The sequence below is a fragment of the Trematomus bernacchii genome, unplaced genomic scaffold, assembly GCF_902827165.1.
Source record: "Trematomus bernacchii unplaced genomic scaffold, fTreBer1.1, whole genome shotgun sequence".
In the NCBI taxonomy this organism is placed as follows: domain Eukaryota; kingdom Metazoa; phylum Chordata; class Actinopteri; order Perciformes; family Nototheniidae; genus Trematomus; species Trematomus bernacchii.
Window position 1 is genome coordinate 10,505,148 of NW_022987698.1, and position 23,940 is coordinate 10,529,087.

General features: G+C 39.9%; 2 protein-coding genes and 1 long non-coding RNA gene across 4 annotated transcripts; 1 reads left to right on the plus strand and 2 right to left on the minus strand.

Moving 5' to 3' along the window:
- Nucleotides 1-1,833: 1,833 nt before the first annotated feature.
- Nucleotides 1,834-4,441, minus strand: LOC117489787 (adenosine receptor A1-like). Its single transcript, XM_034139321.1, has 2 exons — nucleotides 4,086-4,441; nucleotides 1,834-2,525 (listed from the first exon to the last, which is right to left on the minus strand). Exons 1-2 carry the CDS (start codon nucleotides 4,439-4,441, stop codon nucleotides 1,886-1,888), a joined length of 996 nt encoding a protein of 331 aa, XP_033995212.1. The 3' UTR covers nucleotides 1,834-1,885.
- Nucleotides 4,442-11,802: 7,361 nt separating this feature from the next.
- LOC117489788 (adenosine receptor A1-like) lies at nucleotides 11,803-15,486 on the plus strand. 2 transcript variants are annotated; one of them, XR_004556625.1, is made up of 3 exons: nucleotides 11,803-12,175; nucleotides 12,426-13,412; nucleotides 14,387-15,486. XR_004556625.1 is itself a non-coding variant. In XM_034139322.1 (2 exons), exons 1-2 carry the CDS (start codon nucleotides 11,847-11,849, stop codon nucleotides 13,072-13,074), a joined length of 978 nt encoding a protein of 325 aa, XP_033995213.1. In that variant the 5' UTR covers nucleotides 11,803-11,846; the 3' UTR covers nucleotides 13,075-13,559. The 2 variants fall into 2 exon arrangements, 1 of the variants encoding a protein (XP_033995213.1); XM_034139322.1 differs by lacking the exon at nucleotides 14,387-15,486 and having other exon boundaries at nucleotides 12,426-13,559.
- A 429-nt stretch (nucleotides 15,487-15,915) lies between these two features.
- Nucleotides 15,916-22,596, minus strand: LOC117489790. Its single transcript, XR_004556626.1, has 2 exons — nucleotides 22,429-22,596; nucleotides 15,916-17,345 (listed from the first exon to the last, which is right to left on the minus strand). It is a non-coding gene; the product is annotated as an uncharacterized LOC117489790 (long non-coding RNA).
- Between the last annotated feature and the right edge of the window lie 1,344 nt (nucleotides 22,597-23,940).

Sequence of the window (23,940 nt, forward strand, 5' to 3'; positions counted from 1 at the left end):
AGCTTCAGAGTATTTACCAAAGTGTAGCAAAGCTTCCTCGCCATCCAGCTCTTCCACCGGAGCCTCAGGGTCCTGGTCACTGTCTGCTGCGTCAGCGTCAGCCATTTTAATGTGGTTTTCGTGCTGGAATATTCAAGTTTTCTTTAGTTGTCTGAGAAAATTGATATGATAAAGTTTAAGGAAATACATTTAGCATACCCAAGTACTGATGTTTTTGTTTGTTTTGTTTTTAAGATGAATGTGAATGGTCTTACCTCAAAAATGATTAGTTTAGGAGCAAAATAAGATGCGCACACACAATTGAACCTCTTGGCTTTGTGTCTTCACAGTCACTTAGACCATGCTCATGCCCCTTCAGCACCTTGCAGGGCCACAGGAGTGTGTGGTGCTAAGATGGTTAATGCCAGGCTGGTGATGCAGCACCTCCCTCACTAAGAAGAGGGCTGGGGATTAGAACACACTCAGCAGTTTTAAATCCCTCATCGAGGATGAAGGTGACAGATGGTAAAAAAAGTATTGATATGTTTGTTAGGGACACACTGAGACAGACAGATAGAGAGTGAGGGTTTACAAGGAAAGCATGTCATTTACAAATGGACCAAGCATACCAGCGTAGTGAATTAACACAAAAATGGGAAAAACAATAACATGCAATAGGCACTTCAAATGCACATATCGAATTATAAACTTAAACTTGCATATTCTAAACAAGTTTAGACATTTTTTTCTTATGCTTTAGGTTCTGTTCAGTGTGGCACGGAAGGGATCCAGGGGGAAGTCAAACTGATGACAAAGCAGAACTGGTGCAGCTTTAGCAGAAGCTTTAGCTTTACAGTTGGAATAAATCACCACAGCATAAAGCTCTCTTGGTAATTTGCTCAAATACTTCAGAGCCTTTTCAACACCCTGCCACGACTATTGAAAAATGGCTAAAACTAGCTGAATTAGCTGAAGAGATGCATCCTGTGACAAAGAGTAATGGCTGGATTGATTAAATGTTACTATTATACTATACTATTAAATTGTTCCATTTGGCTTTGTAACTTTATGGATAATTAGCATTCTATATGCTAGAATTGATCATTGAGTTAGTATTTACCTCAAAGAACCATTTTGCTCAAATACAGCCCCAAAGTTGCTGCAGACTCTCGTTTAAAATATTTAAACAATTTACATATAACATATAAATAGTTGTACATGCGAAATAAGAACCGTAACATTAGTATTATAAATGAAAATGGCATGCTTGTTTATTCTGGTGAATTTAGAAAAAAATGTGTTGAACATTAAATGTATGTTTGCATCACTTATCCTGTTGACAATATATAGTACAATTCAATATGAATCAAATAAGGAGGCCTTAAATAAAAACAAAATAATGCAACTCGATGAGGCTTACTTTTCTTAAAATCTATTTGTGTCAAAGAGATACAAATGGGCCAGACATGAACTTGTCCCACGACTCAACATTCCAAATATCAATTATCTCATGAGTGCCATCGGGGCACCATCTTACTGCCATCTACAAAGGAGGGCTGTACATCTTTGTAGCGATGGATTGACCCTTTTCACATTATCGGTTCCATTAAGTTGATACATGTCAATGTATCAAATCTTTCAAGTTTGACTTTTTTTGCATAATATGGCGACAGTTTTTCAATAATACATGCACATTTGACAGCTAGTGCTGACCATCCCATAAGACTTCTCTTCAATGCATTGAGAGTTATCATCAGTTTAGACATGAGCGACTGCACCATTATCCGACAGCCCGCATGAGTGAGCAGCAGTTGGGAAAACTCGGGGACTCATGACCACTGTTACCTGGTACAGGCCGGCCAAATTACTTCAACAAGATTTGTTTGTTCATTTTGCACATCCCTTGTTAAATTTGTACATCCACCTTCTCAGTCAGGGTAGGTGTGCTGGTGGGGCACGGGGTGGGCTCTGAGGGTTTACATAACATGCAGTGGCGAGTGATCTTGATCAGCGTGAGACGGAACACCTTTATCCTGAACGCATAAACCATTGGGTTGAGTGCTGAGTTCACATGGGACATGAAAATGCCCACATACATGGCAAACTTGGGTATGCTACACTCAGGGCAGAAGAAGTCAATGCAGTTCATGATGTGTATTGGCAGCCAACACACAGCGAAGAGGAACACCACCAAGGCCAGAGATTTGGCCAGTTTCAGCTCCTTCCGAAAGTACCTCTCTGCATCACACGTGGCTTCAGCGCGCCGGTTGAGCTGTCGCCGGATCACCCTAAAGATCTCCGCATACAGAGCGATCATTATGGACAGAGGAACCACAACCCAGCCAAAGAAATTGAAGTACACCATGTAGTCCATCCTCATGACAGCGGTGAATTCACAGACTATTTCGCTGGAACTGGTGAGGTTCCCTTCGAGGTTATCGAGGTTATTCCATCCAAGCATTGGAACCAATCCAGTGAGGAAGGAGAGGATCCAACACAGACAGACTGCCACACATGCCCTCCTCTGCGTCACTATGGTGGTGTACCTGAGAAGGAAAACAAATGGAGTTTTTAATCACTTTAATGCACACTGTGCTACCGGTTCTTTGAACAAATGCCAGTCTATACATTATTGTTCAGAAGCATTTTTCTCAAGTGCCAGCTTCTGACATCAGGATTCGACTGATAAACAAAAAGTATGGGCAACTGCCAAAGTCCCTTAACAAACTGTGCGTTATTTAGGCAGACAGGAACATTTTCATTTGCCTAAAAGCTTCTGGTGTCTGGCCCATCGATTTGCCCCAATGATGCAGACAACAATATATATTGTGCCATGTCAGACATTGATACTGAAGACCAACTCCTCTTGACTCTTTGAAGCTTAAAGCACATACTTTATCTGTTGGTTGAAGGGAAAAAACAAGGAGGATCAGAAAAATGAGGGTTTTGCTGTTTGAGAAAGTAATTATATTCAATGATGGTCACCCATATGTTGGTTTTGGTAAGACCATTTTGTATATATAAGGATGTACTTGATTTGATTATACTTGTATGGGAAGCTGTATAATGTGGTATCAATTAAATTTCGGTCTGAGAATAAATAGCACTTACATCAAATACACAATCATATCCAGTCAGGGATTATGCAGACATCCGCTTCCTTTTGGTCTCAGTTATAAATATTTTATTGTGTTTACGGTAAACAGAGTGTACTTGATATTGTAATACTAAACTGTGTCGTCACCATATCCTTCATCCATCACAACCAGGCCAAACTAATCTCTATTTTCTATTAATCTGACTATAAATCCTGAGAAAAACAAATGTTCTTTTGGCTGATAATATTTACTTGTGCAAAGTTCTGTAACAAGCTACATCTACATAAACCAAGTCTCTTATATGGTAAAGCAACTTTAGAAAGCATGCAGATTAGATTACATTTCACCAAGATATTGTTACATTTAGTTTAATCTGTCAATGGCTATAGTTACCAGGATCTCTTGGTGCTCAGTTACCTCAGTGCTTCAGGCTTAGTAACACGTGGAGCATGGAACAGGAATTGTGTTATTCCTCATTTAACAAACTGATTTTTGTTTTTGTAGGATTAACATGCGAAATGCATTACTTACAGAACTCAAACTAAATCCTGACTGTAATAATGTTCAGCCCTAAATGACCAAGTGCATAGTTTTGTGCTGCTTTATTGTATTTGTTTGAGTCTTGTGTTTTCTAGTTATGTGTTTTGTGTTGAAATGTATCTGCCTATTGTTTATTTGTTGTTGAATTTTATGTATTATTATTATTACATGTCATTTGTTAGACGCTTTTATCCAAAGCGACTTACATACATTCAGTACTGTGGACAATCCCCACAGGAGCAATTTGGGAGAAGTGTCTTGCCCAGGGACACAACGACATGCTGACTGCAGTGGGACTCGAACTTGCTACCCCCTGATTCGAAGTCCAGCGCTCTAGACACTGAGCCACAGCCGCCCATTATGTATTGCAAATTACTTTGGACTATAAATGCTGTGTTGTGTGACATTGATTAATGTTACTTACCTTTCCTTAAATAACCATAAAGATAAAATACAACAGTTCCTCACCTGGTGGGAATCATGACTCGCAGATATCGGTCGATGGCGATGGCTAGCAGGGAAAGGATGGAGCTCTGGGTGATGATCAGCAGCAGGCAGGACAGGAAGAGGCAGGTGTGAAACTGAGTGTTAAATCCCAGGCTAATGATGATAGCCAGAGGGATGACCAGAACTCCTACTGCAATATCAGCCACGGCCAGAGACACGATGAAGCAGAAGGTGGTGTTGCGGAGAGCCCGGTTCACACACACAGCCAGCACCACCAGCACATTGCCCACCACAGAGGCCAGGGCAATAGCTGTCTCAATGGAGATGTACATCATGTCCACATGCTCCCGCCGCTTGATACCAGGAGAAGAAGACATTTCTGCTCTTTACAAATCTTTACCTTTACTCAGATAGTGAAGAAGAAAAAAAGAATTGGCTAATGAAACTTCTTGACTCCACTTTGGGTTCTTTCAGATAAAAACAACTCCCATTATGCTCCCTCTGAGAAAGAAGTGTACTTTTTTCTTGGCCAGAATTACACAACGAATGGCCCTTGTGCTCCTGAAGGGATGTTGGATGTTTAATCCTCAGCATGTTGTTCAAGCTTTGCTCAGGACTGGATACCAGTGCATCACTACTCTTCTACATCCTTCTCTCTCTTAGTCACTCTCTCACTGGTCTGCGAAAAACGGGTCATAAAATCAAGGGGAGGGACTTTGCTTTCCGCAGCACCCTGCAGCAATAGTTTTGCTCACATTAAGTGTTTGTGCGTGTGTGTGGTTTATGAGAGGTGCTGTGGTGCATTACATAATCACAAGGGTGTTAATAATGACAAGCTCTCAACTGAAGATTGATGTGCATTAGAGCTTTATCTTAATACAAATTCATCCATATCAGCATGGAAGTAAGTGGACGAAAGTGCATTGCCAAAGAGATGCTTTAAAACAAAGTCAAAATTACAGTTTTGAAATCTGAGGGCACTGACAAGTTGAATTTATAAATATAAAATGTCCTGCTCATCCTCGTTACCATTCTCTATTGATCACACCTAAGGGATCCTTATCCAAAATGTTTGTGCCTCGCTTTTGTCAAGAAAGAAAATAAAGAGCAAGTATCCTTCCTAAATTGTGAATTCCCTTCTTTTAAAGGAAATTATCTTCTCATTTTTATTGAGGGCAATAATGCAAACAAATTATATGATTATTGTGTTGCTGTTTTTATCATTTATTATTCCTATTATTGTTAAAATCTTTTTTAGTAGACCTGAAGATTCCTCCTTTCTTTGTGTGGACCTAAAATATGGTCATACATGTTGCATTTGAATTCTGCAACATAAAAAAGAGAGATACATGAGGTTATTTGCAGTTATTGTGATATGTTTAATCCTCATTTAATCCATCAACTATAATTGTAAATCATATTTCATTAGTAACTCTGTGTTTGTATTGAGAATTCTGTACAAAAGCTGCAAAGAACTTTACATTTTCAAATTATTTATGGGTATTTATGCTGTTTTAATGTCCACAGTTAAGTGGTGTTTTATTTTTTTTATTTACAATCTTTTCTATAACTTGTACTCTGCAGGGTAAACTGTATAAGATCCAAATGTTCAATCACTTTAAAAAAAAAATACTAAATCTAATTTTCTGTTCGAGAAAAGCCTTTGGCAGAACTATCACTGAGCAAGCAATCAATGAGATGGTCTTCAGTTGCTTAAGGAAGCAAATTCAGTGTCTGCCTATAAATATATTCAGTCCGGTCACTTTACTTATCTTGTTTTTGTATATAAAGGAAGAGATGAGTCAGGATGTTGTGTTATAGGACATTGCCTATATGTTCTCAGGCTCTGGTCCATGTAGTGTTCGTGAGCTGACAATAAATCAGTTTTATTAAGCCTCTGTCGTCCTATGCCTTCATTAGTTTAAGAGGAAAGCATTAACACTTACGGATATGCAATAACTGTAAATGTCAAAAACACTGCAGTATCTTCCAACATATTCATTCAGGTCTTCCTCAGATTGATTCAGTACTGTAAAGCTTATTTTATAGTGTGGTTATATATGAGCAATTCTAGTAACAATAATATACTATTTGAGGATATTATAATAATTGATTATAATATTGATTGATAATAATTGATTAGCCAATAATTGATGTTATTTATAAGTAACATTATCATATCACTACACATTTAAATGAAAAAAAACATTAGACATATGACATCATTGGTAACCATACATAATGATATCTTCCACTGGTATTCCTCTACAGAAGACTCCCCTTTGTTGTACCAAACAAAAACATCAATATCTATAAAGAGAAGTAATGAATTTGATTATGGTTTTGCAGGGATCCGCTTGCACATGTGCCACAGAGATTACATGACATTAAAGTTCCTGTTACCGGTTCCAATTAACCAAATTATTCTCAAAATCCTCACAGAGCAGCCCAACTAAATGCTGAATTAATTTCACTTTGACATAATTATTCTAGTGCTCTGCTGTCTCTGGTTGTGTCTATATTAATTGGTCAACCTCAGGAGTTTCAGAAATGGTATTAGTGTTTGAATCAATAAAAAAAAGAATCAGGCAGTGGTTTTTAATATTATATGTACCAATCAACTCCTTCTGCAGCAGTTAGTGGTTCTAGTGAGATGGGGGAGTGCATCCTGAGTGGTTTGGTTAGACTTGGGTTAGCATGTAAGCGAGAGGTAGCTACATATGCGATAATGATGCTAATCGTAGCATCCAAGTTAAAACGTAATAGAGAAGTGTTATATATTATGAGGGATAATACTGTAGAACAAAAGGGGTCTGTATGAGGTTGGTAAAATAAGGTAATCTTTGTAAGTTAGAGAGTTATTTTATTAGGTAGGTAACTTTATGCATTGTTAAGGTTAATTTAAATTCACTATGCTCAATTATGTGTAGACTAGCTAACATCAAAGTTGTGTTGAAGAGCAGCATACTGTACGTGAAATTAATTCATTACACTTGTGAAACCAACTTATTATGGCTGTAGAACGTGAACATGTAACTTAATGCCTGCATTTAAGGACGATGAATAGCCTAGTCAATGCTTTAGTGACAAGGAAATAATTTGTTTAAATATTAAATATGACGTTATGTGTGACTTTAGTTCAAATGAAGCTTATTAATTGCATCACATTTGTTCTTCCAAAGTAACGTAAAAATAAAAAGGACCCTGACACAATACACAATCCAACATGTTGAACAGAAGAGAACTAGAGAATGCAATTCCTGAAGAAATTGCTAGTGGGAATGCTTTATGCTGAAAAGCTGACGCTAAACTGCTATGCTGAAATGTAATGTGCAAGAAGAAAGTGAAGAATTTAGATTGAAATGATACATGAACACTGGGGGCTTGAATGTGTGATGAGAGAAGAAAAGAAAGTAAAAAGGCTTGGAAAAGCAGCAGAATATTTAAACTGCAAACTTTTGAACTCATTTGATGGCGAATGATCTGTCGCCATGCCAACAGCATTTGATGACATCCCATAATACGCCTAGATGCGTTGATGGCTGCATCGTTACCAAACCTGTGAAGTGTTGGGCCATTTGGAGCATTTTCACTGAAGTTATGAGAAAACCATGTTTCATGGTGAGCATTGTGTTGCCATGGCAACGGCAATTGAAGAAATCTCAAAACTGTCCCGTAGATGTCTTCACGGCTGGACTGTTAGCACACATGTGAAGTTTGAGCACTTTTTGAACATTTTCATATGAGTTATAGCGACATCGTCTTTTATGGCGAGGGATGCGTTTCCATGGAAACGGCATATGATAACACCCCATAATTGACGTAGAGCTGTTGAGGGCTGGACCGTTAACCATTATCTGAAGTCTGGTGCTGTTTTGACCCTTTTCATAGGCGTTACGACAACATCGTGTTTTATAGCGAGGGATGCGTTTCCATGGAAACGGCATATGGTGAGATGTCATATTTGACGTAGAGCTGTTGAGGCATGGAGAGGTGATATACAGGTGAAGATTGTGGGACGACCGGACCGTGTCCATTGGAGCTACAGCGACATCGTGTTTTATGGCGAGGGATGCGTTTCCATGGCAACAGCCTATGGTGAGATCTCAGATTTGTCGTAAAGCTGTTGAGGCATGGAACGGTGATATACAAGCGAAGTTTGGGGGACGATCGGACCGTGTCCATTGGAGTTACAGCGACATTGTGTCTACTGAGGGTCTACTGGCTCGATTGCGCCCTTGGCCAAGAGGACGGATAACTCTTGGGCCAGAGCTAAGGCCTTCGCCGAATCGCTGACAACTGTCATTTTGACCCGGCCAAAGGCTAGGGGCCGGAACTGCAGTTCGTACCCCTGGGTTAAGGTGGAGCCCCTTGGGGGGCGCCGGTAAGGCTCTGAGGCACGAGGCTGCCTAGAAGGCCGGGGACCAGGGGCACGAAAGCCACCAGGAGGCGGTTGAGTAGGCCGCTGGGACCTCCGCAGACCACCACTGTAAGCTGGTGGCTGAGTGCGGCTGCTAGAGGGGCCCCTGGGCCTGCTGGGAGTCGGCACAGGCCTATGAAGACCCGAGAGCTGCTGCCTGGTCCGCCTAGCTTGGGCAGCACGCTCCAGTGACTCCAGGGCAGCTGCCCCAAACAGCTCCCCTGGCTCGACTGGCACACTACGGAGGACATGTCTCCGACAGTGGTGACTGAGCAAGCCAAACCTGGCGACGAGTCTGCACCAATAAGGACATAACTCGTCCCAATTCTCTAGACATTAGGGCAAAGACTTGCAGTGATGCATCACTGAGGCCCAGCAAAGAAGGCTCGGCCGGAGCCTGCTGCAGAGAGGTAGAGACAGCCAGCATCAGATGGGAGAGGGAGTTCCCGTTACGACCCATGCGTGCCGCTGTGTCGTAGGCCTCACAGAGCAGTTCGTCTGTGACCCTGCACTGAGCATGACCTGGCATCAGGCCTTGGAGCCTCATCAGGAGCCAGAATCGGGGAGGCGATGGCAGGCTCAATGGATGGCAAGCGACCCAGCCCCACCCTCGCCGGATCCTGCATGGCAGCAGAGTGGTAGAGGGCCCTGGTGTCTCTCCAGCATGCATGGAGCTCCCTCAGGTACTCCTCTACAGGGAGGAGGTTCAGCATCTGACAAAGTGGTGTGCCGACAATAACCTGGCCCTTAACACAACAAAAACAAAATAACTCATATGGCGCGTTCACACCAGAGTACTTTTCCCACAATAGTTCATCAGAACTCAGATATATTTGCGTTCACACCAAAAAGCCCCCTGAACTAAATTAGTTCATCAGAACCATTTTTACCCCCTTTTCCGTCCCTGCTAGAGAGCAGGGACTTTCGTGGGAGAAAAAGGTTCCTATGTCTGATTGGCTGGGCGGAATGCAAACCACGCCCCTTAAAACTCCCAAAAAGTTTTGTGAAGCTGCCATTTTATTATCCTCGCATTAGCATTATTAGCATTAGCATTAGCCCAGCGCACAAACGCAGAGAGACTAACTTATGGCAACACAAAAGAAAACATGGGAGCGGTGGAGATGAGGAGGTGTCGGAGTTCTGGCGATTTACTCGGAAGGCTTCAGTAGAAGCTGCTGGGAGTCCCAGCAGCTTCTACTGAAGCCAGTCCCCAACTCCGGGGACTTCCGGCCGGGGACTCCGGGTGGCAGTATACGCCGTGAAGTGGTTTGCGGCCTGCCAGTAAACCCAAAGCAGAAGAAGAAGAAGTGACGTCAGCGGCTTCATTTGCCTAATCCACCCCCAGGAACTCATTGCGGTGTGAACGCGATCTGCTTTAGTTCATCAGAACTAAAAGAGTTCTCATGAACTATTGTGGGAAAAGAACTTGGTGTGAACGCTCCTATTGTGGACTTCAGGAAATCGAAAGGCAACACACACACTCCCATCCACATAAATGGAATGGCGGTGGAGCGTGTGTCTAGCTTCAAGTTCCTGGGGGTCCACATATCCGATTACCTCTCATGGTCCAAAAATACCACCAGCATAGTAAAGAAGGCTCACCAGCGTCTCTTCTTCCTGTGGAGACTAAAAAAAGGTCACCTCTCTGCTCAGATTCTGGTGAACTTTTATCGCTGCACCATTGAGAGCATCCTGACCAGCTGTATCACAGCCTGGTATGGGAACTGTACAATGCATTGCAGAGGGTGACGAAAATCGCCCAACGCATCATCGGTGTCCCACTCCCTGCCATCGAGGACATCCAGGGGATACGGTGTTTGCAGAGGGAGCACAACATCTTTAAAGACACCTCTCATCCTGCAAACTATCTGTTTGTCCTCCTACCCTCGGGGAGGCGCCTCAGGAGCCTCCGGTCCAAGACCTGCAGGTTCAGGGTCAGCTTCTTCCCCAGGGCTGTTACCCTGCTGAACTCTGCTCCCTGATAGACTCAAGCCCATACCCACCACCCACCTGTTTATATATTTTACTGTCAATGCCGTTTACACTGTATATATTCATCTGTTTATCGCCTATTTATAATTATTCTATTTATAATAATTCTATTTATAATTATTTTTATTATGTAGACTCCTGCACTGCTATTTTGCACTTCTGGTCAGATGCCTAACTTACATTTTCATGTACTATGTAATGACAATAAAGTTGAATCTGAATCTGAAATATGATTTCCCAAATCTGTGTATACTTTTTACAGTAATCTCGAATTAATCAGGCCACTTCAGGGCCCCAATTCACTGTCTGTATAATTGAATAGTCTTTGGAGAATTATTTTTTATTGAAAGTAAGTTTAAATAATTGTTAACTGGCTTTATAATTTTTTTCTGTGACAGAATAAACTTTATACATGACAAGTTAATGGCAGCAAATATAACTGTCACCTTTGCAAAATGTCAATTATAGACATATAAACAAACTTAATTAAAAATAATATATCAAGTGTAATTTGGGCTAATTCGATAGTTGAACGCAAATATGGTAATCAAGATTGTAATCAAGTATTGTATGTAAGTCAGTAACATTCATTATTTTGATGCATATTATAAGATGACAAATACACCACCAGTGGTACAAAGACAACACAGCAGATAAGTGAGAGAAAAAAATTAAGAGAGCATTCTCAGAGTTTAAGAACAAGGATGTGGGATTCTTATTGGTATCAAAAGTATTATATGCTGTTACTGTAACTGAATTGACAAATGCAGCACAATACAAATCAATTCAGTGTTGACCGTGACATTGTACCTGAAAGAAACTCATGGATTAGTGGAATAGTGGCTTGTTGACCTTGATGTTTGCATGGTGAAAGTGGTTGTGGCTTACTTACCTTCCATGCTTTAGGGCAGCAGTTTAAAAACAAAGTAGTTTGCATGGTCACAAATCTGTGTCAATAATCACAAAACCTAAAATGTGGTATCTAAGGTAAAATTACTTTAACGGTAAAGTTACTTGTGTAAGATACATTTGTTGTCAAGTAATAACTCTCATTTCCTCTTGATGGGACTCTTATGGTCCTTTTTCTTCTTTTTTCTTGAAACCACAATATTTTTATTTTATCCAGCTTTAAAAAAAAGGAAATTCTATAATGCAATGACAAACAAGTATAATGTCATTAGCCTGCAAAAAGATGCAGATGCATAGCTTGAAGGCAAAGTAAAAAAACTTGTGTGGCCAAGTACTTCCTCAAAGGTTTCACAATAACTAGATGAATGATATAAATGCCCAAGTGCACAATCTCAGACTCACATTCAGACACGCAACACCATCAGTTATCAAACATTAGTCAGAGAGTCACAGGAAGCACAATGGATGTGGATGAAATGATCTACACGTTTTTCGAGGTGCTCATTGCTGTTAGCTGCTGTCTTGGTAATATGTTGGTGATTTTGGCGCTGTGGACCAGTAAAAGCATTCAGGAGCCCACCTTCAGTCTTATCGTCAGTCTGGCTGTGGCTGACTTTCTGGTCGGCTGCGTTGCCATACCGATGGCTGTGGTGGTGGTCGGACGAGTGCCCACTTCATTTCATGGCTGTGTCTTCATCAGCTGTGTGGTCATCCTGTTGACTCTGGTCTCAGTTTTGTCCCTCATGGCTATTTCTGTGGACCGCTTCCTCCGGGTGCATATCCCTCTCTGGTAAGACCTCTTCTGGATTGTTTATTGTGCAGAGAAAAGTAAAATATTGCTGCTCAATTTGGCTTTAAATCATAAGCCTTACATCAATATCTATTTTATCTTAAACTCATCTCTTGCCCTTTTGCATGGCTTGCACTATAAAAAAACTGTACATCACTACAATGACTTGATTGTTTCATATGATTTGTAAATGCACTTTGTATTTTTAATACATAATTAATGTTATCAGTAATACATTTTTTCTTTGTAGGTACAAAAGGACTGTGACGCAGAGACATTCTTGCCTTGTGGTCGCAGCATGTTGGCTTGTTGCAATACCACTGAGTTTTGCTCCAATGCTTGGATGGTACAACCATGGCACCCTGTCTAAGTCAGTAAACTCTACCATTATCTGCAAGTTTATTGCTGTCATGCCCATGTCATACCTGGTTTACTTCAACTTTGTTCTCTGCACCCTGATACCTCTGTTGGTGATGACCACTCTTTACGGCTACATCTTCTGCACCATCCGAGGAAACCTTCGAAATAAACCAGGCAACGGGGCCCAGAAACAGTGTCAGAAGTATCTGAAGAAAGAGAAACAGCTGGCAGGATCTCTGTCCCTGGTCTTGGCTCTGTTTGCCTTGTCCTGGCTCCCTATCCACATTATAAACTGCATTACTTACTTCCGTGGGAAGAACGATATACCAGTTGTATATATCTATGTTGGCATCCTGCTTTCTCATGCTAACTCGGCTGTAAACCCAGTTGTGTATGCGTTCAAAATAGAAAAGATCAAGACAGCGTACCTAAAGCTCTGGAGACAGTATATCTCATGTGGAGAAATAAATCAAGGATCTCAGACAAGCCAGACAACAGACAATACTCCCAGTAGTAACAGTGATGCCAATAATGAGTAAAGGAAAATTTCCTTGTTTGTCTTCGCTTCTTTCGTTAGTATTTGGGATAATGGCATAAGATGATAGCATAAGATGTATTGATACGGTAAACACATCTAGCCTCAGAAAGATATGTTATGTTCAGGATTGTGTGTGTGTGAGTGGGAGTGTAGCGAAAACAGTCTTGCAGAGAAGAAGGGCAACTTCCACTTGTCTAAGAGCTTTATTTTAGTTTCACATCAGTGTTATTTTTCTGTTTCCATCAAGTTTCAGTTCTTCATGTGTATTTCAACAGAAAGCGCTGTTTGATGGTAAAAACCTTCACAATCTTCGAAAGAGAATACAACTTTAAAAACCAGGTCTGTTTTCAGAAATCTCAAGCACAATTATCATTGTTATCTATACTTTAGAAACATTCTTGTACTGCTTGTAAACTTAATAATAAAATGATGGCGCTTTTCCACTGCAGCATGTAGCACGGTTTAAGCTTTTTTTTGCTTTTCCACTAGCGGTAGTTCCGGCTCAGGGCTACTTTTTCACCTTTTTTCTGGCCCTCCAAAATCAAGGTTCTTACCGGGCCAACAACCGGGCTGAATATGCTAAACTAGTGACGTAAACACTCTCGACTGCTGAGAGAACCGCTGGCAAGGGGGCTACAACTACAACAAAATGAACATATTTAACCTTGATTTAATTGTAATACACGTTTCAAAATGATGCCGAAGTAACAACATACTGATACCGGTCTGCAGACAAGACGGCAGGCGAAAAACCTTTTAAAATGCGTGTTTTCTGAATGGAGATCGGATCGATCAGGCTAAGCTAACGTTGTATATGCTCCGTCCACACTCACAACAACGGCCTACAGACATAAATAAACCAGCGACTGTATTCGCCATGACACAGACAGTCTGTGGTTTGTACTTGTTTAACTTTTGTCTAGTTTCTGAACAGATATGAGGAGCTGTGAGCTCTGAGTGCTAACAGCTAACGGCTGATGTTTTGGTTTCGTGGTTTGCATTGAAGATGACGTCACAGCAGTTTTACGCAGCGTCGCTCCGCCCGCTGAACAGCCGATCGCCCTGCCTACACTGCGTTACTATAGTTACTACCCCAGTTCCTAAACTGTAATGGAAACGCAGCATAAAGTGAGCCTGGCCTACCAAGGCCTAACCATACCGTACTAAGCCGTGCTAGGTCCTGCAGTAGAAAAGCGCCATTAGAAACCAATGACACATTATTCAAAAGCTCTGCAACACGTTATTTTATGTTCAGACTGTATCATATATACTGTATCATTTGTATAGCTTTTTTTTCTTGTCGCTCCCAAAAGGAAGAAGAAAAAACACCAGACACATTTCAAAAGATTCAGTGTAACAGAACAATACCACAAAAGGAACTAATCTCTGACACAAACCTTTCACATGTCAGGAAGGAGAAATGTATTGTAAAGCTGTTGTATTGGATTTTATTATGTAACATATATGTTCACATTTTTCTGTTCAATGGGTTCTATATATAGATATATATATATATATTTTTTTCCTACTGGTTCACAACCAAACCCACGTTCTTGGAGAAATTAATTTAGGTCTGCTAAATGTAAAAATAAATCAAGATCAGTCAGTTATTTAAATGCTATTATCGGTAATGAGTCACAACAAGATATAGTATTTGTGTAGCCAGGAGAGATTTTAATGAATAGACACCAAACCGTCAGCTTCTCACAAATAATGGCACTGACACCTGATTTCATTGGTACATCAATTTAATTCAAAGATGAATAAACGTTTTCTTCCGTGAGCAGTATTTATTTTATTAGCCTGTCATTTGTTTTGTGATTTATGTTTGTCTTACTTTGTTATTTCTGAAATTCATCTGAAGTAGGAGTTGTTATTAGATCTGAAATCAAATGTTTGTTTTTTTAAGTTCCTTATTTCCTCATCAAGAAATCCAATGTATATACAGCTACATTATTCTGTACCTACAGCAGCTTTTGTAATTAGTACAAAGTCAATTACAATTGTCTGTAATGTTCATGAATAAAGTCTATTAGTGAGCATTTACTTTTCTGTCTTCTGTAAATTGGTTTTGCATATTTACGAGCCACAATTTTTAGCTAGTGTACTTTTACATTTTTAAAGTCCAGAGGTTCTCAAACTTTTCAGGGCTCACTACAAGTTGTACTCTTACTATGCCATTGAAAGTAGTTTTATCCTAAAACTTATTGATGTAATATGTACAATTGTGTCAGAGTTTCTATTGGCCCAAAATATAATACCAATAGAATTTATACCAAACTATTTTACAAACCCCCAGGTTCCACTGAACACTTTTTGAGAATCACTCCTTTAGTCTACATTAAACAGGGGCACTTTCAAATCAGGTTTTCAACTTGTAATACAGCATGCAAATTAAAAAAAACACTTCCTTTTGCGAATGCATTAACCACAATGTCATTTCCTATTTTATCATGAACATTACATTGCATTTAGCTGACGCTTACAATAAGTGCATTCGACCAAGAAGATACAAATTTGAAGAAAACAGAATCGTATAAGTACATCAGGTTTCATGGAGCCAAACCATTTTAAGTGCTACTCAACTGGCTTTAGATAAGCCAGTCCTTTGTTAGTATATAAGTGCTTTGTTAGTAATTGTATTGCTCGAAGTGGAGTCGAAGTTTGAAGTATGAAGTTTGCATACTGTACAGATTCATATCTAAACACATTGAGTTTATAGTGACTCATTTTGTAACTATTTTCTCAAAGGATCTATTAAAACTTTTTTTTTTTTTTAGCAATACATCAGATTCAGTCAACTATCACACTAAACAACATTCTACATTTTAGGCAATCCAAATTAGTTTCGTATGGCTTTATTTCATTGATTACCAATGTATCTGATAAACATCTCTTGCTGTACAACCCATTAATAATAATAAATGACTCTTTATTTTCACAAATTCAATTCAATCAGGCAAAACAATTAAAATGTCAAATAAAACACACAGAAAATGGAACAAAATACTCAACAATTAGAAACATATTCATAGATTGTATTCATAACACTATTTTAAATATTTTAGCATCTAGCATTTAACATCATTGGTGTTAAATATAACGTTAAAAAAAACATTTGGTAAAAAAACATGGGAATGTAATATTTAAGCTAATATTTAAAGGTGGGGTAGGTAATTTTGGAGAAACCAGCTCGAGTGCGCAAGAATTTGAAAATAAACAGCTGGAAAAAATCTGCCACTTCCTTACAGAGCCCCTCCTCCAACACACACGAACGCGCACATGACCAATGAGGGCACGAGATAAGTTTGTGCACAGATGGAAGGCTGACAGGCAGGTAGGCCATCCAGTTATTTTAGCCGGGCCGGCTAAAATGATTGGTCGTACTTTTTACAGTACTACGGCTTCCACAGATGAAATATTTTTATGGATTTTTTGTCAAAGCACTTAAGATATTCATTGCTATCGGGATGTTAAGAGCATTCCATGGAATATAACAAAAAGTGTATCTCGAGCCGGTTTCTCAAACTTACCTACCCCACCTTTAAGCTATTTCAAGCTGACAATTTTTCATACTTTGATTCGGTACAAATGTGACTGAATTACGCAGCGACGGCCATGAAAGAGCCTTTATATGTCAGTATTGCAATGAGCCTTACGATGTTTGTGAACATGGCCCTAGATACACAGAGTATAGTTACCAAACTTTCCATAATCTTCAGAGTGATGATAGTCTTTGGCCACATGATGGCGTCAGAGTGGCCCCTTTACCACCCATGTGAATGAGCTTCATCCCAAGCACTCATTGTACCTCTCAAGAAAGGTATTAGACTGTATAGTTATCGCCTGAGTAGGATTTACTCCATCCCACAAACTATACAACCTACTACCTCACCTTGCCAGGCTCAATTTCCGGCACCAAATATCATGACTTTATTCTATGTGCCAACTTCAGTAGGTGTTGTCATTAGATTAGACTAGTTCCATCAGTATATCTGTCTATATACTATATATAGTCTTCTACTCAAAGGTGAAGAACGCGCTATCTCCTAAATCTACTTTACTTGATGTGTCCATGAGTTCCTTTATCCACAGAGCCTCCCATGTACATACAGGCTTTGGCTTGGAAGATCAACCTGTCTCCTTAGGAAAGACAGTAGATTGTATAGTTATCTCAGAGGGAGGACAAAAACCCCACAACTATTCAATCTACTACCTCAGCCTTAAGGACAGATACTCTTGCAGGCAGCAGTAGACATCTATTTGGTCCAACTGTGAGACAAAAACAAAGAGACAATAAGTTATCTTTTGGATCCACCCGAGACAAACAATTGTTAACAAGTATTTTCAACATGTGTATTGGCCAAGATGTGAAGGTTTTCCTGCATGTTGTCCATTTAGTACTCTAAAATAAATTCCCTATGACATTTAATTGTGACTTTGGTTGCCGTAAGCTGCTGCAATATCAAAAATAACATTCACAAATACCAACTGTTAAACAACATTATTCAAATGACAAACCCATCGCCATGAAATTAGGTATTCTGTTAACAGTTTTATAAGTAATTACCTTCTAGGAGCATACAGTCTCTATGCTTACCACATTTTAGCCTGAGTTGTAAACTCAAGGGTCAGTTCACCATACTTACAATTAGCTTGACAGTGCAACTGTGTTTATGTAAGTGTTGTTCAGTATCTGACCGATAGCATTGCTCTCCGCAAGTATTTTGCCAGTGTTTTAGAACAACAGGTGATCGGCTACACTGCCCATACTGGTGATGTGCAAAATAAATGCTGCTTTCTTAATGATTAGTACTTTAAATACAAAATAAACCATGCACTGTAGAACCCAGAGAGCTTACTTTCATGAAAAAGGTTTATGATTTAGGGCAGCTGTGCCAAGTATCAGTGCCTATTTTACTCGAAAACTTGGCTCTCCAGCTCCTATCCCTCAGAGATTTGAAAAAGCAAAGTTTAAGCATGTTTCACCCAGTTCAGTCATTTCTGTCTCTACAACCAGAAAGCAAAGGAAGAACGATGGAAAATGGCAGTACCTCGGCCATCTTAGAAAGTCGTTTGGCACCAGTACCAAACATCTGTGGTGCAACCTGTTAACTTTTGCCTCTTCCTTCCAACCCCTATCCAGAAGAAATAGTGTTTATTTTCCCTCAAAGAATAGCAGAGGGGATGTTGAGACTGGCTAAAAGAATTGCTTGTTCATAAATTACTTCATAGAGTTGATTGTTGCTGATTCCCAAATGCGTGCCAAGATATTCAGCAAGTGATTTTTTGTTTTCGCTTGAGGTCGTTTAATAGGGGAGCTGAAGGTTTGACTTTAGAATATTGTCCTTTTTGCTCCGTGTGAAAGCCACTTAAAGTCCATTGAAAAGGGAGTCTGTTTACCGTGCCAACAGCTAGAGTCTGGGACACAAGCTGGGCAGAGCTGTCTGGTCCCCGACAGAGCCGTACTTTGGCTGAGCGGACTGAGCCCAGACACTGTTATGGTAGACAACGATGGTCAACCCATGCAAAAGCCAGGGTGCTTTGCATAAATTAGCATGTGAACCATGGTGGCTGAAAAGCGGCTGGGCAGGTCATTAACATTCGGAATTTCTCTTTGGCCTAATTAATGCCGACAGTGATTGAAATGTTTTGGCAAGCTTTTCAGCTATGGTGCCAGGGCATGCACATTGGGGCAGAATGAAAAGGCACAAGGGCATCAGCGAGTGGGAGGCCTTAATTGAGATGTTGAATTAATTAGACAGTAAATGGTATCAAAATCTTCTAAATGCCTCGCCAACGCAAAGAGGATGGAGTGAAAGCAGAAGTGGACTCAACTTTCTATACAGGAAAAGTTGTGGGCTATAAACATTTGTTGTGGTGATGGACTATTATTCTGTTCGATGGTGATGCATTGAAAACTTCTAGAAACATTTATTTGTTTCAAGATGTGTGCTCATCCATCTTAAGTTATACAAAATATGAAAATAATATCAGACTAAAAACATAAAGTGTTTTTTGCATTCTTTCATTAAATGAACAGCAGCCAGTCTGATTGAAACATCAGTTCTTCTACAGCTACTATAACTTTAGACAAGTTGTAATTCCCATACAGAATACATCACCCAACCCCAGGCCAGTTAGGCATGCAGACTGGTACACTTTTTTAGTCATTCTTACCTTGATTGTTTCCCAATATCCTGTTTGTTAATGCATTAAAACCAAAGCTGCTATAACCCCAACTAGTACCTCCTTTACGATTAAGTGTGGGTAGGTTTCAATCGTAAAACTAAAGCAATTGTTCTTATCTTGTTCAAATGTTCCCATTTGGTGTGATGGTTTGCCTTTGACAGTAAGTCAGTCCCCAAGCTGCAGATGATAGGAAAATGGCTGCCCTGTTGCAGAGTATAACGAAGGAATAGTATTATAAATCCATGACCTTCATGTAAGACTCATTTGGAACAATCAATGCCCCACAAAACATATCAGTGACACGTTCATTCACTGTTGCCTTAAATAGAGATGCCTATAGCTGCTTCTCTAAAAGTAGTAAACGTTGAACTTAATAAAGATATCCGTGATGTCAAATGCACAGGCGCCGAAAAAAATAAGAATATAGTAGATGAAGACGCAAAAAATACCCTTTACAGGTTGGCGTTTGTCCACGATGATCGACGGAAACGAGGGACGACTGTGAGGGACAGACTGATTGTTTCTGTTGTGCTGCTCTCTCCAATATTTGGTGCCAAGAAATGGGCATTGTCTGCGTGCCAAGCTGAATCTCAATGAGACAAAAAGGGGGGTGATGTCGTGGATGCAGCATGGCAGAACCCATCACTGAGGGGGGAGGAGAGTATTGGCAGCCAAGCAATGAGACGATGCCATGTCAGAAAGAGGCTATGATACCACCACACAATAAGGTATAGTGGCATAGCTTGCTGCCAGATGCTCAGTGTCCTTGCCATGTAAGCTAGGTGTTTTATAGAAAAGTCCATTGTGCCATAAGAAGACTTTGTCTTTATGTTGGACAAGTGGTTATGAGCCTCAGGAGTTTACCTCTTCTTGGCAGCTGATGTGTCTTGACATCTTTATTAGAACATCAATTCTACACTATAAGCTAATTGTAATTTCAAAGGAAAGCACCATATAACCGAGTCGTATTTTATTACAAAAACTACTTCTCAATTGAATCCAGAAGAGTAATCCTATCTGCTGTTATGTTTAACACAGACTAATGTTGAGAGCATTAAAGTTTCAGTATAAACTGGACTGATTTTAATGTGCGGACTTGCAGAAACCTCTAGATAGAGGACTTCTTTGGTGCTTTGACTGTGATGGTGTTTTTTCCACAAGGAAATTCAGGTCTTTAAACTATTGAATCAGTTAGTGTTTGCTTATTCCAATCTACAATCTTTTGGGAAATGTACAATTAAACACAACGTTATTTAATTTTAAATTCCATTCTCCTGATTACTCTCTATCCTATTTATTTTTCTCTTATTTTCCCAGTACGCAAATACTTTTCTGTTCAAGTATTAGGACATTTTAATAACTAAAATGTAAGGGTTTGAGGGATATTACAAAAACTTAAAATGAGCACATTTGTGTTTTGGACAAATCGGTCATATCTCTTACCAACAGTTTGTATTAAAGTTAAGCTGCTTGATTTCAATACAAAGGCCTGAAAGCTTAAACAGTATGAGGAGAATGTTTGGAGTTGAAAGTTAAGTAAACTATTGTCATATATACGTGGCTGTATTTTGTCACAGGAAACCTGCCAATTATATATTTCACACTTTAAGACAAATGCAAGGCCTCTTATAGAACTCTGGACCTTTCAGATGTTACTCTCAAGATAGATTTCTAATAGCATTTGCTCAACGGTTTGAACTTGTAGTATTTTAAATGTGAAATGGCCGTGGTCAAAAGAATCAGATCAAATGCTGTTTATAGGCCATAAGTCTGTTTTGCTAACAAACAGGAAGAGCTGAATATGTGTATGCGGTATGAACTGATAAAAGCACCAACCGAAAAACAAAATAGACTTTGATCCTGTTAACCACGGAGTCAATTGAACGAAGGGGAGGAGAGAAGTGCAAATAGCAGAGGATATGGCTTTCCAAACAACATGTCGTCAAGCAAGTTCATGTGAGGATAACTGGGGGAGGAGGAAATAAGTTAATTTTCTCTCTTACTGCCCTCCTTTTTTTTTTTCTTCATTCACCGTATGTCACAATCTGCCCTTATCACACACTTAAACACAAACCCAAATGCTGACTCGACTGTATGCAAACAAAACCACACACAGCTGCACAGCAAGTATCGTGTGCCAAAATGTTTGCAATCAGTCCACAAGAAGACTGACCGGTTGATATACAGTTTGAGGGCAATCTGTAAAGTAAAAAAAGTTAGTTATTCTTGTTTATGTACCATTTTAGTAATGTTTTTATAGCTTTTGCACCTCTTGTGGTTAGAAAAAACAAACCAGTCTTGATATAAAACCAAGACCCTGCCATCTTACAATGCAAGCCCCTTCATGTATAGAACAATGCTTGCAACAGAGGGATCTGGTTCATACTGGTTTGTGAACAGGTCTATCAAACCGCAGCGTTCAAGAACATGTCAAGAAGTGATACGATTTGCCTGTGTGATATACAAACCACAGATATTTTTAAGATGCTTTTACTAGCCTGTGGGATACTTTTTCATTATGTGGTTTAATAAATGATGAACAGTAGTCACAGTATAGTTATAGAATATAATGTATTGCCTTGCAGATTTCTCGCACCTTCGAAGCAACCCTGCAACACAGAAACCGAAATGTTTAATCAAAAGGGCTAAATGCCTTTTATCTCCCCCTAGAATTTCCTGTTTGAAACTTAGAGGCAATTATTACTTTTGATGGGGTGAAATGCGTTTGTTCTAAGTGCCGAGTTGTAGTGTCTTAAGGCCCTGACTTGCAGTAAATTATACTTAAATGTTGGTTTTTACTAGTCCTGTACTTTAAGAGGCAGTAACACAACCACAAAAACGTCTTTTACTCGGGGCATTTGTTTATATCGTTCAGTTTGTGTAAACAGACTGAACGTTACAGTAACTATAAAAAAAAGGCTTTGTATCATTATTTCTGAATGCATTCGAAAGAAGAAACTACCGTATTTAAAAGTAAATCCTACTGTGTATTAATCGAACTGAAACGTTTGAGATTAAGGCATTGCGTTTAGTGCAAAGCAGACACGTGTACAGTATGGAAGTAGACCAGAAAGGAAGTGCAAAAGAAAGGAATAAAGGGAGACTTCAGTACAAAGAGGAATATCAATACCTAAACAGAAGCAGAATTAAAAAATAGAAATACCTGGAGGTGAGTTTTTTGTACAGGTCGGGCTTGTGTTCACCTTCAGAGAATTAGGCCAGGTTGGCGGCGAAAAGAAAAAAAAAGGCGGGTTAGGAAGCAGACAAGAATGCATTTCCACATCCCTCTCTTTCGCCTGCAAGACAAGGGAAAGGCTGAGCAGTGTACCAGCAACCCCACTTGAACAAGGGCTGGGGCTTGAGAGCAGATTCTGGGCCATGCCCTCCTCTCTCCCTGCCCACTTTTGCCCCGCTGCCAAGAGGCAGAGACAGCAAGGAGAAAGAGACGCAGGAAAATAAATCATGAAGTCACAAATTTGTGCTTACAAGGCTCTAGTAAAGATATCAAATCCACCCGTAATATGCATACAATTAGACTGAGCTGAGCTTTAGGGAGAACTCACAGTTAATAGACTTAACTCACCACCACATAAAGCGGATCAGTCATATGAACTGTAGATTATGTGTCATCAAAAACACATCTCACTTGACAGTAGGATTAGGGGGTGGGGGGGGGGGAGAAATAGACAGAGAAGTAAGCTCGGGGGGAAAAAATCAGAAGTGATACTTACACGCTGTCTTGAAGCACAGCCAGAGGGTTTGACAGATTTATCTGAAGTTGGTCAAACAATTCAGTGCCAGATATTCCTGAAGCATTTCAAAGTAAATGAGTTAAAGACTGCTCTCCGTGCAGTAAAGCCTTTTGTCAGCAGTTGGCACCATTCCCAGGTAGTACATGCCTCAGAGTTCCCATTTGCAGTAGTTACTCCGAATGTCTTTAGTTGTTCTGCACCTGCCTGTGGTTTTTTTCATATTTTTTGCTGAGTCGATAGAGAGGAAATGTAACACCTGATATTCTGATTTAATTTGAGTGGAATATTGAATAGAAAGCAGTCATTACTGTCAACATAACAGATTAAACGGGTAATTATCCTTAAATCTGTGTCATGGAGCTCTGAAGCGAGATAAGGGCAAGGAAAGGGTAAATCTCTGCGAGCAAGAAATCCAAAAAAAGGTTTAACGTAGACCTTCCCCAACAGATTGAAGGAATACACTAAAATAATCCAATGTGCAAGTCTCGAGTAGAGCACCACGATTTAATTTCTTTAATGTGTCCACGCTACAGAGTGCCACAGAAAGTCTTTCCTCAGGCAATATCCAAGACAGCTTCCTGTGTGACGTCACTGACTCTTCATTTTTTTTTTAAAGCAACTATGTCCATACATAAACTTGAAATCCTGTATCTCCTCATGCAGTCTTCTTTCCAGGACACTTTCTCTTCATATCCTTCAAGAATTGGTAGTTTAATTAAACAAAAAAGCAAGCATGAATCACTGTGCTGACATCTCAGGCAGATTCGAGGAGAGGAGAGGAGCTGCTAACAAATCTTAACTCTGTGTCTTTCTCTTCCTGCTCACGAACACTGAGCTTGTAAAAGTTTCAGCTGCAAGGATTCGGGTCTGCCTCTATTGGCACCGTTTCAAAAAAGCACTGCCTGTTTCAGAAAAAGGCAGGG

Bases quoted from the DNA above. Each gene is read 5' to 3' on its own strand.
- LOC117489787 (XM_034139321.1), bottom strand. From the start codon at position 4,441: ATGTCTTCTTCTCCTGGTATCAAGCGGCGGGAGCATGTGGACATGATG. The intron at 2,526-4,085 runs GTGAGGAACTGT...TTTCCTTCTCAG, and splicing joins CGAGTCATGATTCCCACCAG to GTACACCACCATAGTGACGC.
- LOC117489788 (XM_034139322.1), top strand. From the start codon at position 11,847: ATGGATGTGGATGAAATGATCTACACGTTTTTCGAGGTGCTCATTGCT. The intron at 12,176-12,425 runs GTAAGACCTCTT...TTTTCTTTGTAG, and splicing joins CGGGTGCATATCCCTCTCTG to GTACAAAAGGACTGTGACGC.